Source organism: Falco cherrug, chromosome 8 (genome assembly GCF_023634085.1).
Source record: "Falco cherrug isolate bFalChe1 chromosome 8, bFalChe1.pri, whole genome shotgun sequence".
Classification (NCBI taxonomy): domain Eukaryota; kingdom Metazoa; phylum Chordata; class Aves; order Falconiformes; family Falconidae; genus Falco; species Falco cherrug.
In genome coordinates, this window is record NC_073704.1 from 6,871,549 (window position 1) to 6,888,981 (window position 17,433).

General features: G+C 44.5%; 1 protein-coding gene across 14 annotated transcripts in view; it reads left to right on the forward strand.

Moving 5' to 3' along the window:
• The window catches only part of HDAC4 (histone deacetylase 4), a 267,127-nt gene that overhangs the window by 231,946 nt on the left and 17,748 nt on the right, over positions 1–17,433 (forward strand). For all 14 annotated transcript variants that reach the window (XM_055717631.1, XM_055717628.1, XM_055717629.1 and 11 more), the window contains 5 exons: positions 3,855–3,962; positions 4,518–4,573; positions 5,620–5,707; positions 7,009–7,128; positions 9,334–9,431. In XM_055717631.1, coding sequence (XP_055573606.1) covers positions 3,855–3,962; positions 4,518–4,573; positions 5,620–5,707; positions 7,009–7,128; positions 9,334–9,431 — 470 coding nt within the window. The remainder of the gene's footprint in view (positions 1–3,854; positions 3,963–4,517; positions 4,574–5,619; positions 5,708–7,008; positions 7,129–9,333; positions 9,432–17,433) is intronic.

A 17,433-nucleotide genomic window follows, 5' to 3' on the forward strand; every position in this document is an offset into this window, starting at 1 on the left:
TACAAGCAAAGTACATTATTGCAAAGCAGAGACAACGAAAAGGACTTCCATGGAATGAAAATGAGAAAATACTAATTAGCAAGTCTTAGAAGAACAAAATGTGAGCATGGTTATTTAATCAGTGCTTTAGAGTAGCAGGAGATACGGTTAGGTAAGACCAGCTGGCTGGCAGCACAGACTGTGTGCTGCTGTCACCTAAGCATGATGATGAGCAGTGATGAGGGAAAAGTGGAACTCCTTCGCTCCCTTTGCTTTGCAGGGTCTGGAGCTGCGGTACAGCTTGTCTCAGCCCTGTCCCTGTGCTTTATTTCTTATCTGTGTAGTTATTCAGCTAAAGAAAAGATCAGAATAATGAAACTTTTTGTACAACACTCATTTCATTTGGAAAGACCTGCACATTAGTAGAGTATACTAACACATTAGTAGAGTGCGAGCAGGAACCTCACTGTGTATATCGATAAAGATTTCAAGTTTACAAGGAAAGACAACTGTTTTGGGTTTGACACTGAAACATCTTAGACATTCCTCATAAAAGACAGGCTGCATCAACCTGTTGACCCTTCCGTTTCTGCATTCCCTCATCATTTTCTAATAACAGTACATGCTGCGACAGTTAAGAGCCTGCGGCAGGTCTTAGGCACTGAATTCCCTCTCCCCACCTCTAAAGGAGCCCTCTCCTACGGGCTCACCTAACAGAAACAGCAGCTTCTTTATTGGAATGAGCAAGGCATTAATATTATTCTCAAGAAAAAAGAGACAGGCATTAATATTATTCTCAAGAGCTGAGCAGGACAACCGCTCTTCATCCAACAGCGGCAGATGTGGAAGACTCAGTATCTCTGACGCAGTTGTATCCTCCAGCTCGGGAGAAAAAAAGAGAAATACACGCTGATGGATCAACAAAAGGCAAGAAATATGCTTCCTCTCTCCATAAAGTCCTTCCAGATGGTAAGGCTTGATGTGCTGTCCCAGCAACAACTCCTGTGATGGCAGCTACATCAAAGAGCTCAGAGGCAGGGAAAGCCAAATAGCGTCTCCCCTGTAATGAACTTCAGAATTCAGGAATGATGGCGGGGTCAACAGCAGCCCATGCACCAAACAGCAGCAGCTTCAGAGCTGGAGAGCAGTCCAGCTCAGGGCCACATTAATAACATTTTCCACCATGGCAGGGCCTACGCCCCTCTGCTGCAGAGCACTGATGGCTTCAGTGGGACTGTTCAAACACTTAGAGTTACAGATGATGAAGTGCTGCCTTGGAGTAGGGCCCAGTGGTCTCCAGACATCCGTTCTGGGGAAGGTGCCTGGGTGTTAAATCCTTATCTTGGAGATGTTTGCACATGGGATGGAGCAGTGGAGAGCTTGCGGGCGGCAGCAAACATCTCTGGACCCCGGTCCTCCTCCTGCTGGGGAGCTGAGTGTGGGGGCATGAAATTAGCTTCAAAATCACAGGTGGAATGCCTTTTTCAAAGTACTTAACTTCTTTCTGCAGAAATAACAACTCTTTAAAAGCATTCTGTCTTGCCCTCCTCATTCTTCTTGAAACGCTGCCAACACAAGCCTGGTTTCTGCAGGCATCAAAGGGCCTGAACGTGGCGGTACTTGGCTCAGGCACCAGTGATTTCTGCATGCTTTATGGAGAGGGCTGGCACGATCAGACATCGGAGGGGGTCCGAGGGTCTGTGGAACCCTTAGGTAAAGCCGTGCTTAGGATATGTGAATTCTGGGGGTTTGTATTTCCATTCCTCCGGTGCCTCATGGTGAATGAAGGTGGCCCTCTGTAATTCTGTATCCATGGAAGGGGCCTGGTACTTGCTGCGGCCAGGCAGAGAGGGAAGCTTTTAGCTGCTGGTGTCCTGTGGCATTTTTTTTTTCAAGACCAAGAAAGATAGGTTAGACACACTCAGCCCAGACTGCGCTTGAGCAGCGAGACCGAGGGCACTGAGGTGGTCAGCACTTGGCAAAAGGCAAATAGATGTTTTGTGTTGTATAAACCATGAGTGTCTCCCACTCACAGATACTGGTGGGAGAGGATCTGGGGATGAAGACTGCTGGATCCCCTGAGGGAATGTAGCAGTGCCATCCTGACTGCAAAGCAGCGTGACCATCCCATAATGTTTTTACAGAACTGCCAATGAGAGCCCAAAGACAGACCCCCACAGAAACTTAACGTGCTGGTCAGTGGGGAGAAGCAGCATCTTGGCCATCTTCCTGCCTTGCTAGGGGCTTTTGGAGGGATGTGGTCAGATCAGTCCCTTCTCCTGCATGTGTGCAGTACTGACCCAGGACTCCTGGAGCTGTGCATAACTCAGACCCCATCGTGCTTCTGTTCCCATGTTACTGCTCAAATTTATGGGGGCCTGGGGGAGCCCTTGTACCCCAAATAGTCACTGTAAGGCTTTACCACCGGTGCAGTGGCTTTCTGCAGAGTCTGAAACGGTGCACATATTGGCAGCATTACCGCATGGACATGGCTTTTTGGTATTCTCCAAATGCTTCTTGGTTTACTGTAACTTCAAAAGCATCCTCGGGACAGATGCTGCCAGAAGCTGTCCCTGATAATGGACCTGGCACCATCTCCACTGGCCTTAGCACAGCCATGAAGGAGGTGGATCAATCTCCTGTGGGGTCACTTGCATCTCCCCGCAGCTCAGTGAGCAGACTGGGTGCCAGACAAAGCAAGTAGCTCTTTCTTTCCTTCTTCTTTGCCATTGTTTCTATAAATAGGCTCAGCAAAGTAATATGTGAAAAATAGCTGATCCTTCACACTGCGAAACGTTACATTTATCCTATGCTGTTCCCAGGCAGCTGAGCTGGCCTTGACATGGGACAGTCCCAGCAATCTGGCTTTTGCAAAGGCTGTGACTTGCAAGAAGCAAACAAGCTTTGCTTTCATCACTGCATGCAGGACGGCCGGGGGTGCAGCGGAGGAGATCCAGAGCTTCAGGCTGGAAGCAGCCCCTCGGGAGCTGTCCTTCCCCCTCTGCTCTCTGCAGAGTCGCAGCTGAGTGGCAGTAAAAAAAAGGAACAGGCATTTCATCACATGTCTGCAAACTAATCTTGTCTTCGTACAGTTGTTGGGATGAGTGTGGTAAATGCCAACGCTTCTCACTTTTTGTTTAAATTAGGACGTGACCTCATATAATAACAACGTGGGGATGTTTGCAGAGTGCCTTGCCTTGCCTTTGGCGTATTTGCACATTTTCAGGGAGAAAATATAGAGGATGGTGGTCCTGTCAAATATTGAGCATTGAAATAAATGCCTGTAGTCAGCAGCTAGATGTTGAAGGTCTGCTGTTAGCTTTGATGAGACAGAGTTGATCTTATGGCTCCCCAGGGAAGCTGCTGTCCACGTAACCTTACCCTGCTAGTCCTGGGCAGGCATCTTTTAAATGCCCATTGTTAGAAATCCTTCTTTATTGTGTTTTATTTTATAGAATCGTTGAATGATTTTGTAAACCTTTTTTGTTTCATCTGGGATCAGTTTCCTCCAGCAATTAAAAGATATACTGATACTGTGATGTTGGTAGGAGACACATGCAAATTTGCAGTGCTGGAGATGCTGAATTTGCTCCTCTGTTAAGGCACTGACCCTTTAGCATTGCAGAGCTGTTGCAAACAGTCATCTCAAGCATCATTTGGTTGGATGGACACTCGGTAGTGGTGATGTTACAGTCATGGTAGGGTCCCAGCCCCAGTACTGCCAAGATCAGGTCTGCAATGTAATGCTTTTAAACTTAATGCAGTTAATGCATTTATGTATTCAATACATATGAGTAACTTTCTTTGTAAAACATAGGTCTGTTTGCTGGCTGTCCGTGTTGCTCCTAAATGTGGTTGCTGTGTGTCTCCATTAGGTCGACAGTGACACAATTTGGAACGAAGTTCACTCGTCTGGTGCCGCTCGCCTGGCTGTGGGCTGTGTCATTGAGCTCGTTTTCAAAGTAGCCACAGGAGAACTGAAGGTTGGTATGAAAATAACACTTGGCTTTGATAGAGGCTCTGTACAGGACTCTGCTCAGGGCTGTGTTATGCAGGAGGTCCAGTTAGCTTCATTTTAATGGCACCATCTGGCTTTAGTCATAAAAATCTTTAAGGATATCAGCAAGTGAACAACAGACTCCTGGTGAATGTTCTTACGCACCGATTAAAAGGAAGAAAGAAACCAGAGCAGCAAATGAAATCACTATTCCAGTGTTATCTGAGGGTCTTGCTGTTGCCTTCAGCTGGGCCAGCCCGTTTGCTGTTTCAGTAACTTCATAAGGAATTTTTTTTTCCCCCTCTATGGAAGGAAATGCAGTACCAACCAGTTCCCATGAAATTCATGTGGACTTTTTTTCCCCACTCCAAAATGAGGGAGAGCATCATCCACTGCTATGGTCTTGCGAGAAAACCATCGAGAACAACTACATAGTTCCAAAGCAGAATTAATGCTTCTGGCTGCAAACTCTACATCTGTCTTTGTGTGATAATCCTTCCCTTCTGTCTCACTTTTTCCTTTTCTTATTTTTTCTGTCTAGAATGGATTTGCTGTTGTTCGGCCTCCGGGTCACCACGCAGAAGAGAGCACACCCATGTAAGTATGCGTATGTGCTTTATTAACTTGCATCAGTGTTCATCTGTTGTGTGATCGGCAGCTGGACATCAGAGAGGTAGTTTGTTAGGTTATCATTGCAGAGTTCCTTGCTGATTGATGTGCTGGACAGTGTTATATTCAGCGCTCCCACTAATTCTGTGGAAGAGGGCAAACTTCTGCTCAGTTGTGTCGGGGTGGGTATTTTTTTTAGCAAGAACCAATGTTACAGTCATGCTTTGAAAAAGCACTGATGCTTTTATTTGCTTTACTCTTGTGAATTGTTTTAAATTAAATGCTGATGGCTCTTCCAATGTGAGGAAAGCAAGGGTACGCAACTAATAGTAGTAATAGCAAACATAACTGTGTCTTGGGGTGACAACACTGGATTAGGAGTGTCTCAGAGTGGGAAGGCTTCACAAAGCAAAAGCTGAAGTTGGGCATCTTGCATGGGTTTAATATAGCAGGGGTTTTGCCATCAGACTGTTTTCAGATCAGGGCCCTGTGCATAAATCGTGTTGCCTTTGTGTATCTGGCTTAATGTGTGCTGAAGTTTCGTGTCTTGGGTCCTTCGGCACTCTTTGGCGGGAGATGAGTGCTTGCTGTTGAATTCCCCTTGACCCAGCGTTTTGAGGCCTCTCTGGGCATGTCCACTCCCTCCCCACCAATGCACTATAGTGCTCTGACCCCAGGTCCTTTCCCTTCCTTTGCTTCTTGCCACGTCCTCTCCCCATCTGCTCTTGTCCGCTTCCCTCGTGTGCAGCGCTGGAGGTCCCCTGGGCAGCTGGCACCGAGCAGCATCTCATTGCAGCAGGCATGGGCAAGTGTGAAATGTTCCCCATTTCCAGAGAGATCGCAGGACACCTGCTGCTGTGTGGCTATTTTGTGTCTCTGAGCACACGTGCAATTCCAGGGAGAAAAGAAAAGTGAGAGCAGAAGAAATTTTTTCCTACTGTGTTATATCTAGGTAACAGATGCATTGGGACCAAGGAAACCTATAATTAACACCTCTCCTTTTCCTCTTGTCTCCCCCTTCTCATCACCTCCAGGGGTTTCTGCTATTTCAACTCCGTGGCAATTGCAGCCAAGCTGCTCCAGCAAAGGCTGAACGTTAGCAAAATCCTTATAGTGGACTGGGTGAGTAATTGCCAGTTCTTACCCCTCAGGAGAGCAGGTAGACATTTTTCTGTTGTGGTTGGTTTTTTGTTTTTTTTTTTCTTGCAAGGGTAACCCTGACTTTGTAATTTGGTGAAAAAAATTGTTGCCTGTGGTCTGCAAGCCAAAATTTGGTTTTTAAAGTTTGAGGTTTTTCGTTGAACTGTTTTAATAAAAGAAAGAATTTTCACAGTGCCCATAGTTTTCAGAATGAAGTTGTAATTAAAAGTAGTTGCTTTCTAAAACAAGCCCGTCATGCAGTCTCAGGGATGGGTAACTGCAGACCGTGGTGGGCTTTTATTTTTTTCTGAAAGTTGGAACATTAACTGGTCCATCCCACCTTTCCTTTTGAGATCTGAGGACAGGTTACATGGCTTGACCATTGGTCTGGATGGTCTCGGTGTCCCGCTTCTGGGCCAGCACAGCCTCTGTGCGAGTAGGCAGGCAGTCAAAAGTGATCTCTAAATTGGAACGAGACAGTGGAATTCTCTTCAGACAGCGTAGCGGAGTTGAGAAAGAGCTTGTTTGGGATTTTGCTGTGGTGATGTATAGATTTTAAAATGTGGCTGATAGTTGTATTAGTTTGGGGTTTTTTAATAGATTTAGAAATTTCTTTATGTGGCTGAGAAGGCATTTGAGTTGCTGGGTGGCAGCCAGGAGTTTTGATTAATTGCCACAGGTCTCCCATGGACTAGACCTGCAAGTTAAAATTGATGTATTTGTCTTTTTGACCTACCAGATGGACATCCTCTTCCTGACTTCCCACCAACTGTCTTTCATGTCACAAAGGGGCATTTTTAATACCCGTCCGGTTGCAGGCTGCATTTCTTCACCAAGCAGCAATGCAATAGGAGATCTGGGTCGTGGGTTTATGTTGTTTAACCTTTTTGGGTCCAGTACAGCTTTGCTGGACACTTGTATCAGTGGTCACCCTGCAAACTGATTAAAGATGCAAATCTGGGGTAACTAATATAGTCTCTCTGTCCCGCAAGATAGGGTATGAATCCAATTCTCTCCATCCCAGTAAATTAATCCTGTCCTCAGTTTTGATATACACTTGGGACTGTGTTTACCCCCATTTATCCCGTGTGTTAAACAAGGAGTCTAATCTGAAGCCAGTGCAAAGCAGGTTTGATTTGCTATAAACTACTTCAGCCACATCAGAGAAGTGCGGAAAATGAAGCACAACAGCAAAGAAAACCCCTCTGAATCCCAAGTTGATGGCTTTCATCTGCATTTTTACCAAGGTGCTAACCTCCCTCATGTAATCTCTGTCCCCAAAGGATGTTCACCACGGGAATGGTACTCAGCAAGCTTTCTACAATGATCCTAATGTTCTTTATATTTCACTACATCGCTATGATGATGGGAACTTCTTTCCAGGCAGCGGTGCTCCTGACGAGGTAAGGGTGCTAGCACTGACACAGCATCTGTCTATGTCTGATAGAACCTGCTCGGGGCTGGGATTCAGGTGCCCCCCAAAATCTCAGGGACCCTCTGCCAAGCAAGGCTTGGAGAGAAGCTCCTGCCACCGCTCCCACGCTCGTGCTTGTTAGTGCCCCTTTGGGAACACATCGCTCGGGTTTGTGCGTTCCGTGCCTTCTCGTCCAAGTCCTAACAGCCATGGGCATTGTGTCCTGCCCTGCGAGCTGGAAAGCACGCGCCTTGGCTAATGAGGAGAGAATGAGTCAATGCAATTAGGCTCTCCAACCCTTACAGGACAACCTGTTCCAGAGGGACCCTTTGCCAGCTGTCCCAGCACTCTGTGTACTTTTCAGGATTACAGGCATAAGTTGTTTCTTAGATGCAGGAGGAACAGGCTGTCTGTGGCTGTGCCACCAGCACTCAGGTTTCCTGCCATGGCCTTGGAGCCTGTCCATCTCCCCGTCTCCTGGCCCTGCTGAGGCGTCGCTCGCTGCCACTGCTGCGTTCACATTGCACAGCTCCAATGTGGGATTTAAGCACTGGTCACTGATGCTGCTGGACCAGATCCACCGGTTCCTGGTGGCGTTCTTGCAGCCTGCAGCAGAAGGGCTCAGCCGTTGAAGCTGGGAGACCTTTCTCCCTGAACTCTGGATGGATGCTCCTACATCCATTGCATCCTTCCTTTCCCACTAGGCTAGCAGGAAATAATTGTCCTTCCGGAGTGATTTATCAAAGGGAAATTATATGGAATACTTAGTTTTGTGTATTCCAGGGCACTTCAGATTACACCTGAAAATCCTAGAGTTCTTACCCTGTCAATTTTACATTCTCGGATTCAGCAAACATTAATGTTTTCATTTCCATTTTTAAAGAAACTCAAATGTGCCATGATACTGCTTCAGTACCCTGTTTGTGTACTACCGTTGCAGTGAATGTACAGCAGCCCCTTGCATCAGGCTTAATTTCTGCTTCAGGATATGCAAAGGCCTCAGACCTACTTTTTTGCTGACCTTTTAATAACCTAGTAATCTGGTTTACAAAATATCTAGTGTTGTAAGGAAACACTAGGCTATACCATCCGCTCTGTATTTAACCATTTACAGTAATTTTGAGATGTGTCATTCCAGAGTGAATAAAGCAAAGAGTACAAAATAAATACAATTAAAGCCACAGATGGTTAAATACCACAGGGGGTTCATCCATCCACGGTGGGTTTTTTCGCCAGCAGTATTAGCACTGATTCAAGGAATAATGTGCAACAGGAGCCCTGCAGCTTTATTTATCCTGAATTATCTGACTTGTATATTCTCTAAGACATTAATTTTCAACTTAACATTTTTTCTATTCATATGCAGAGACCTTAAAAAAAAAACACCTGCAAAATCCAAACTGCATGCTCGGAACCCTGTGGGGAGCTGCTGGTGGTCGGTGTCAGCAGCTACTGCCCAGCCCCCTTGCTGTCCCTAGGGACCCACAGCCTGAGCTCATGGCCACCGTGCTCAGGCACCTGAGAGGCCCCTGCTTGAGGAAAGGACTGAACGCAGGCTCTGGGGTTTCAATATGGATGGGGAAAACATGGCCCTGCTTCTTGGAAAACAAATTATTAGAAACTTCTGGTTTATTTTTCAGTTTTCCCCTTTCTCAGGTATTTGCAGTCAGTGCAGATGGGAACGTCTGCAGTAGATGCAAGGGTGGGCAGGTACTTGCATTTACCACCCACGTGTCCCTCAAGCAGTGAAAATCTCTGTGCATCATGTTTTTCCCCAGCAGAGGGGGAGCTCGCTCTGATTAAAACTGTGGGGGTTTTCCCCCAGTTGCAACTGTAATGAAATATAAAATAAGCTTCTGAATGAAGCTGAAAGCAAATTAAGGAAAAGTATTGCATGTAACACAGTCTCCTGCAGAAGAAGAGGATCCAGTTGATAAGGAGGCGGATTTTTGGGTGAGCAGCAGTCAAGTACCGCTGGTCCGCAGCTCCCATAAAGATCAGAGCATGGAGGAGCTTTATTTTCACTCTTGTTTTGGGGACCAGGTTCCTTTAGAGGGAAAAATTAACCTCACTACCATTGAGCTCTTGAATCAAAATCCATATTCAGCTGGAGGAATATTAAGACAGCAGTGGTGTCTTGCCACAGGTAGCTGTTGCCATATGTGTAATTAAGAGCATCATCTCCCTTTTTCAGGTTGGCACAGGAGCAGGAGTTGGTTTCAATGTTAACATGGCCTTTACTGGTGGCCTTGATCCACCGATGGGAGATACAGAATACTTAACTGCTTTCAGGTAATATTGACGTTTCCTCTTACAAACATTTTTCACTTAAATTGGGTTTCTTTTTCCTCGTGCAGTCCTCCTTAATCTTGAGTTTCTCTTGATAAGTTTAGAAATATGAGATTTACATCTAGTTGTGATTACTTTTTGACTACCATAATAAAAAGAAAGCTGGATCAAGTAAATAGGATATTTCTGGCCATAAAGGCGTGCCTGTGACATTAAGGGATTGACATGCTTGCTGCTCAGCACTGATCGATGCATGAATGTAAAATGTCAACGGATACAAATAATCTTTTCTGGTTTTGGCTAAAAATCTTTTTACCTCTTTGGGGTGAGTATTTCTGTGGGTAAACCCACCTGGGTGGGGAGAGGAACCCAGGAAAACTTTTTAACTAGTCATCACGAGCTGGAACTTGGGAGTGCAGCTGCCCCAAGGCTTTAGACATCATTACTGTGCTGCAGGCGACGGTACCCCACTTCTGGGCGAGTTGGCCATGCAGTCTCTGCCCTGTAAGAATTCTGCTCACAGCTTACTCCCAATTGTACCTAGCAAAGGGACGTGGGCTTGTTTTGATAAGCTTTCAATGTTACTATTATTCACCCAAGATATTGAATGTGCCTGTTCCAACCAACTGGAAATTGCAACGACCGAACTGTTGGGTTTGTGCTTTTCTTACTGGGTTCTGGTTTCTCCTCAGAAGCAGCATGTTGTGTGTTATGAATAAAAGTACAACCATCTCTTAAATAAGGGTTACTCATCACTCACTGTCAGAGTGTGAATGAAGGTAAGCAAAGCTGTGGAGTTGAATTAATGTGTTGCTGGGATATCCTCCTTGATTAGCAGTAATAGTGTAAAGCCAGTAAAACCACCGTGTTGGGTCGTACAAGCGTACTCAGGTATGCTCCTAAAAATCTGGCATCATTTGGGTCTCCAAATGGAACAGGGGATGAAGCCACTTGGTCGTGTCCTGCTGGTCTTACTGTCATGCTCGCAGAAGCACGTGATACCTGAGGATCACAGGGAGCTATCTGCAGGGAATTGTTTGAGCTGATCCTTACTTACCCCCTCATATCAGCATCGTCAAAAGAGATGCATGAAACAAAACACACATTAGCTGATCTGCGGTCATGCGCACCCAGGTTGTGATCTCTCTGAGCAGTGTTGCTACAGGAGCATAGCAAGAGTATGGGTGGGACATCCCCTTGCTGCTCTGAGCAGCTGAAATACCCCAGCAGGGTGATTGTACGTCAGTGGTGTTTTGGGGTCTGGCTGCAAGCCTGGAGTGATGTGTTTGCCTTCCAGAGCTGCAGAGAACACGGAAAGGAAGGTATTAAAATTAACTGTGGAAGCAACACAATAACAAGGTGAAACCAAGGCAGATCTCTGGGTAGAGAACTTGAAAGTAATGCAGTAGTGAAGAGAGGCCAGTGTGAGACCACACTTTCCTTTCTGATACTCTTTCCAGGAGAACGAATATAATTCTCTGACCTGCTCGATATATAGGCTCTATTTTTCTTAGAGACTGTCCTGTTCCCTCCCCTGCCTCCCCCATGCCAGGGATCCATCCTTTCTCTCCAGCTGGCATCTTTTTTAACAATTATGGATTGAAGTGGCTTTCTGTCCTCAAACCAGATTTAGCGCGCTTCTGGCAACCAACCCGCATAAATTCAGGGAGACACACACTTGCCAAAAACCAGGATGCGAATTTCTGGCGACACGCAGATGGAATATCACCTTCATGGAAGAGCATTAAATCTGGGAGCGTTATTTTCTGTTCTTCCCTGTGCGCGTATTTGTATTCGGTTATACCGAGCAAAAAGAGCTTTTCCTCTTCAGCCTGCCATTAAAAAGCCTTCAAAGAATGTATACAATTTAAAATAACATCGAGTCAAATAACTGTCATTTGTCTCGCTGTTTTATTCCTGTTACAGGAAAGCAGCACTTCCCTCCAAAGGGGAAGTCTGTTTATCCCAGCAGTCAACAAGACTGATCTCTTCATTATAAAGAGAACCTGTAGCTCATGATAGAGTGATATACTTACTATTAAATATTAATTGAGTTACAAGGCTCCTGGAAAATTGCTCAGTCTGCACAGTAAGGCCTTTGCCAGCCATTCCTTAATAAGCACTGGTGTCTTTTTGTCCGGAGATTGCCGCTATTTGGGGAACATACTTTGGAGCTAGTCACAAGCCCTTATTTCGGCAGGGTTTTGGGAAGCCGAGGGATGGTGTGACTCGTCCTCCTAGGTAGCACCTCCCGTAGTCTGCCCCATGTGCACACCTTCAGTCAGTAAGTTAAATTGGAAGCTTTTTTTTAATCTTATGCCAAGTTTGGTCATGATAATACATTATCAAGTGACCTTTTTAAATCTTAACCAGCTTCTTTGAAAAACATTTTTTCCCCCTGAATCTTTCTATTGATTTTAATGTAAAATAATGCTTTGAAGTTTGCAATTTATAGTCCCCTGAGAGTTAGAAAGTGAAGGGAATGGGTCATATATCGTTTTTTTTAATTCTTTTCTTGCGTTAGCCCCTTGAGACAATGCATGCCTTCAAGGCAGCACCTTGTTATTCCACCCCATCGAATGCCACGTTGCATTTGCTGGGGATCAAACCTAAGATGAAGAAAAGATAAGAAAATTGGCCATAATGAACTCCAGAAGCAGCAGGCATTTTCACCATGAACTTGGAAACTCACAGTGGAGAACTGAGCTTTAATTCAAACCAGTCCAAATGCCAAACTGTGAGGCTTTGAAGTCTGTAGAGGAATCAGTGGAAATCCTTTGAGCTAGGCAAAGATACTGATATACTTTTTCTTCTTTTTTTTTTTTTTTTAAGCCTTAACTCTTCCCTTGCTTGTCTGCTTTTAGGGAAGAAAGCCCTCTTTCTACATAAAACAAGGGGAGGAAAAATAAGCAACACGCTTTGCTTTTTTGGTTTGTTTGTTCTGTTTCAGCATGAGCTGGTGTATGGATTTGATAAAAGCATGCGCTCCAATGAAATAATAACAGATAATTGTCATCCTAAGTTAGTCTTCTGATGAGTGAATAAATAAATCCCAATGAAACCTATCATCCCCACGCTGAAAACCTGTTTCAGTGTCCTTTTACTCTTTCTGAAGGAAGGAGAGTAACTCGCATCGATTATTTTTCTACTGAGAATTTCTTCTATGAATATTGGCTTTCCCTTGCTTGCAGCACGGCGCTGGGTCGGACGGGATAGCCGGACTTGTTAACGTTTGTTAATACCGCCAAGCCATTTCACAAGTGAGAACAAGAGTTAAAAATGCGAAGCAGAGAGCAGCCTTGCCGTGCACTTTGTCGCTTGTTGTCTTCATAACCGAGGGTTGAAATCACCGGCTGCCCCGTCTCGAGGTTGGGGTGATATCATGATCGCTGTGTTGGGGGGGGCACAGGGTGGAGTCACCCCAGTCACTAATAAGATGTGCAGAAGGGATCTGGGGAGTTGCTGCGAGCTTGGCGCTCCTCCACCCCATCGTAGCAGCAGCTTTGCCTGCCCGAGACAGCATGACATTATAATTTAGCTGACCGTTCGCTGGGCGAAGGTCCCGCGGCTGAACTCACCGCCAAAGTATGTGGGCAATACAGATTTCACAGATTAGGCAGAAGTGTATTAAACTCTAATGTGAAAAATGCAGGGCATATAATTTTAAAAGTCCTTAACTCATCAAAATGTTATTGGTATTCATCGCTGTTATTCCGTAGTTATAGAAACAAACAGTTGTAAAATTCAGGTTGTGTTTTTTTGGGTTTTTTTTACCGGGGTCTGTTGTTCCCTAACTTGTTATACAAGCAGAAATCATGTTTGCTTCTATAAATCCTCATGACATTTTCAAAAGCAGAGTGTGCAAACCCGGTAAGAGTCCTCCAGAAAAAATGCAAAGACTGCGGCTATTTCCTTATTACGTGAGAACAACAATTACTTAGTGAAATTTGTATTATCCACAGGAGTTTTCCTCTGAATTTACTCTAAGAAAGTTTTCCTGATGATTCCAACAGTTGTGTTGTCTCATACAATTTTTTTCCCCTACGCTGAGGTCTCCTTCACCATTCTAATTCCATATACAGCTTGTTTCCATGTTAGTTTTATTTTTATTTAAAACACCTAAACCAGAAGCAAAAGCCAGGACTGTATTTGAAAGGTCCCTCCTCCTGCCTTTCTCAGAAAGCGTTAAATGAGTTCGGGAGCCAATGTTGGGGGGATTTTGTTTTTTTCCTTCGATCCATAAACCGTTGCAGGAGTGAGTAAGAGGGAAGGTGCGGAGGGGAAGATATTTTGCCTGGAACGGTTGTTTCTGTATTTTAGATTTCATGCTCTCCCAACGCTGATTTCATCCTCAAACTCCTAATCCCTTTTGACATAGTAAATGACCGTGGAGATGGCTGCTTGGAGAAACAAAGACCGGAGTCTTCAGGCGGCTGATTAGCATTAGGAGCAGCAGATAACATTTTGGGATTCTTTTATATATGTAATATATATTTTTTTTATATATATATCTTTATATGTGGGGGTATATATATATCACCAACAGTGGGGAAAGAGTCTCTGAAAAAAGTGCTCAGCCTTCTAAGTTTCAGCAATTTGCTTGCTGCAGCTGAGCATTAAAAAAAAAAAAAAAATCCTCTTGTAGGATTGTTTAATCTGCCTGTCATTTATTAGGCGTTTAATTGGTGAATTGGCTAGTAAGACTAAAAATTTTTGAGTCTTCTGGAAAATAGATATAAATTTGTTTGGGGGTTGTTTTTTTTTCTTTCCACAAATGATTGCAGAATACGATGGGTAATTTTTACTGTTTGCAGCCATCAGTTTTAACTAATGCATAGCTGTTCAGCTTAGCTGTAACCAGAGTCAAATGAAAGGTTTTAATTTATTTTAAGCAAGCAAAACAGCCCACTAAAATTTAGGAAATTTAAAGGTAAGCCCTGTGTTTTAAAAAGATTCAGCACAGCTTTATTGAATATTCAGTGTTAGAAACACTTTTCATTCCTCAGTGAATTAACTCAACTAATGGCTAAGGTGGCTGTAAAAAGACCCAGTTCCAGACAAAACTGCTCATCTGCTTGATAGTAATTTGAATTTCTGGCTTTTTTATAGTATCATCACCAGGACAAAGCCATAGGATTGTTTGCAGTTTAATTGTTGTTTGCTTTTGAGGACTTACCTTTATTGTGATGGATCTGAGCGAAGGGGCTGTTTTCATCTGTGCACAAAGAAAAATTAAAGACTAAAAAACTGGCTTAGATGTGCCTGAAACGCTGCTTACAGAGAAAATCTCAGAAATACATCATTTCAAAATGGTTCATTTGCCTGGCTCTTAAATTTTCACATACGAGTGTTTTGCATTGCGTTTTTGAGTTGTTTTTGTGGTGTGTTTTTTGGGGTTTTTTTTTATTAAAAAGGAAAAATGAGGGAGTGCTGAGAGGCAGGAAGACTTCGGCCATCCTGGGTCAAGTTTTATGTCCAAAGATATAGCTATTCTTGGAGAGCATCAAATAGAGCTGGGACTGCAGCTTTGGAGTACTGGTGTAATACTGGAATTGGGAAAAATTCAGAAGCTATAGCAGCCCTTGAGAGTTTGGGTAGGAGTCCTGGGTAAAGGAAAGGGTTCAATCTGGATTTGAGTGCTGTCGTGTTCGGATGAGTTTGTGATAGTCAAGGTACCGAAAGCATCATTAGCTTAGTTATTCTGACACCCTGTCATCTTGCACTTCTCTGCTGGCTGCCCCTGAACACCCATGGCTCCCCGGCAGCCTCTGTCCAGGCTGGGCGTGCAACACCTATCCCCTGGGCATAGACTCTCTGTCTATCTTCCTGGCTCCTCTTGGAGGGAAACCAGGGGACCGGCAATGTTTCTTAAAACTCTGATAAGAAATGTACTGTGCATCCAGAGCACCACTAATAATTGCTCAGAGTTGAAGATACTTGCTGGGATAACTGGCTGTGGCTGCAAGGTCACCCCATCCTGCCCCAGAGAGAATTCTGGACATCCTCAAAATTATTTCTTCTGTCGTCCAATACCAATCGATTTACTTTTAACCCGCAACTGCTGCTTTTTCTCCCGTAAAATTTCTACAGCCAGGCTTCACGGCTAGCTCTCGGTGCTGCCTGTGTTGGCTGTGCCACTAGAGGGTATATTTGAACCGCTGTCACCACGCAGGGACCTTCAGCTGGGCACCGCCAGCACCATCGTGCTGCTGGCCGGCTGCCCCCACTGTGGTCCTGCTGGGGCATCAGCGGGTGAGTTGTCCCGCAGCCAAGAAATCGTTTTGGGGCTGCGTGGGTTGCTCGGTGCTGACAGACCATGCCCGCAGCTTAGGGGTGCAGGTTTGGGTTTGCAACCAATTTATGGTGATCCCGCGCATCAACAGAGTTGCTAGCAGCTCCTGTGGTACCCTAACTTTGGGTGAAAGAAAGAAAAATCTGATGATTTTAGCAGGTTTTCCTTTGGTTAGAAATTAAAGAGCTCAGCAGTACTTCAAAGCTCAGGAAAAAAAAAAAAAACAACAAACTCTGCCACGTGCACTTGCATCGAAACTGCTGCTTTAGTCCTTTGTGAAGGAGGTGGTTTCTACTTTAAAAGTCTGTGGGTTTCACTAAACAGATTTTTGTCGACTGTAAAGTCATCAGCAGAAACTGTGGTATTTTGTCTTCCTTATGTAATCATCTCCCTGAGGACAAAACGTATACGGCAATCATGTCGATTGAGGAAAAAATTAAAATTCCTCTTTCGGGGTTTATTAGAATTAGAAGAAAAAAGATCCTTTTTGCATAGGTTTCTGTGTCTGTGTGCAGAGACTGGCAGGAAGGAAGATTGCAGGAGGCTGTTAGGTTACTATGGCAATTAGTTGGCAGAAAATTAAAACTAGAAGGCTTTTGTTTTTTGGACTACATGGTGTCTGAGAGCCTTGACCAGAGATGTGCTGGGTGTCCCTGGCTGCCTGCTCGGTGATGGTTTGACCAGTACTGGAAGCAGCTCATTGCCTGGTAGATGTTAATGCTCCGTTAAAAAATGAACTCTGCGGAATGCAAAATGGCATGAGCTCAGATCGGTGTTGGGGCTAATACAAGTTGCTGACACTAGCAGATGTCTTGTGGCTGTTTAACATCGTTGTAGCAAGAAATGCGAATTTTTATGGGTGTCTTGATAGCAATCTTGAGCAATCTCAGCACTAAACAGACCTTTCTGGGCTCTTTTTGTTTTTCGGAGCATCACATAACGACTATACTCAATAAAAGTGAAGTTCTCGTGTATGCAAAGATATTTACAGGTTCGTGCTTTTGGTTTATGAATAACTGCAATTCATGTTTTAGAACATTAACCTTTAGCTTTTCCTAGGATGGGGAAGTGGGGAAATACTGTTGTCTTTGGTACCAGCAAGGGACGGCACTGGTCAGGTTGCCCAGGGATACTTCGAAGATTCGGTGGGTACATTAATAATGAAAAAGAACAAAGGAGCGTAACTTGGAAAATATTACTCTGTATAAGGAGCCTTGACATGGAGATTTACAGCCCTCTGTGCGCCTTGTTGCTTTTCTACCATTTCCTGCAGTTATCAGTGCCCAACTGAAAAAAGCAAAACAACTTCCAAGCCCCATGCACGTGGGTACCCCAGCGTGAACTGGAGGCACGAGGTGTTCATCCAAGAGCGCGTGCAACGGGCTTTCTTAATGAGAAAAGACTGGGGATGTCTGCATTGTAATTATTAAGAAGCTCCATCGCTGGGACTTATTTTCCTTGCTGTAATTTCAGTTCTGCCATGTTTGTGCTGGAGCTGTTAGATGAAGAAGCAACTACTTGCTCTCTGCTCAACTTTCCAGTTTTGTTTACATGGCATCTTGATGTGGGAAATGGGATGTTTGCAACTTGTGTGGGTTTGAACAGAAATTGAGTAGATCGATGGGAAAAGGCCTGTTGCTGAGAAACCATAGACACAGACCTCTTGTTTAATTAAAAACCAGCCTAAATAGATAATAGTTTATGGATGCTAAG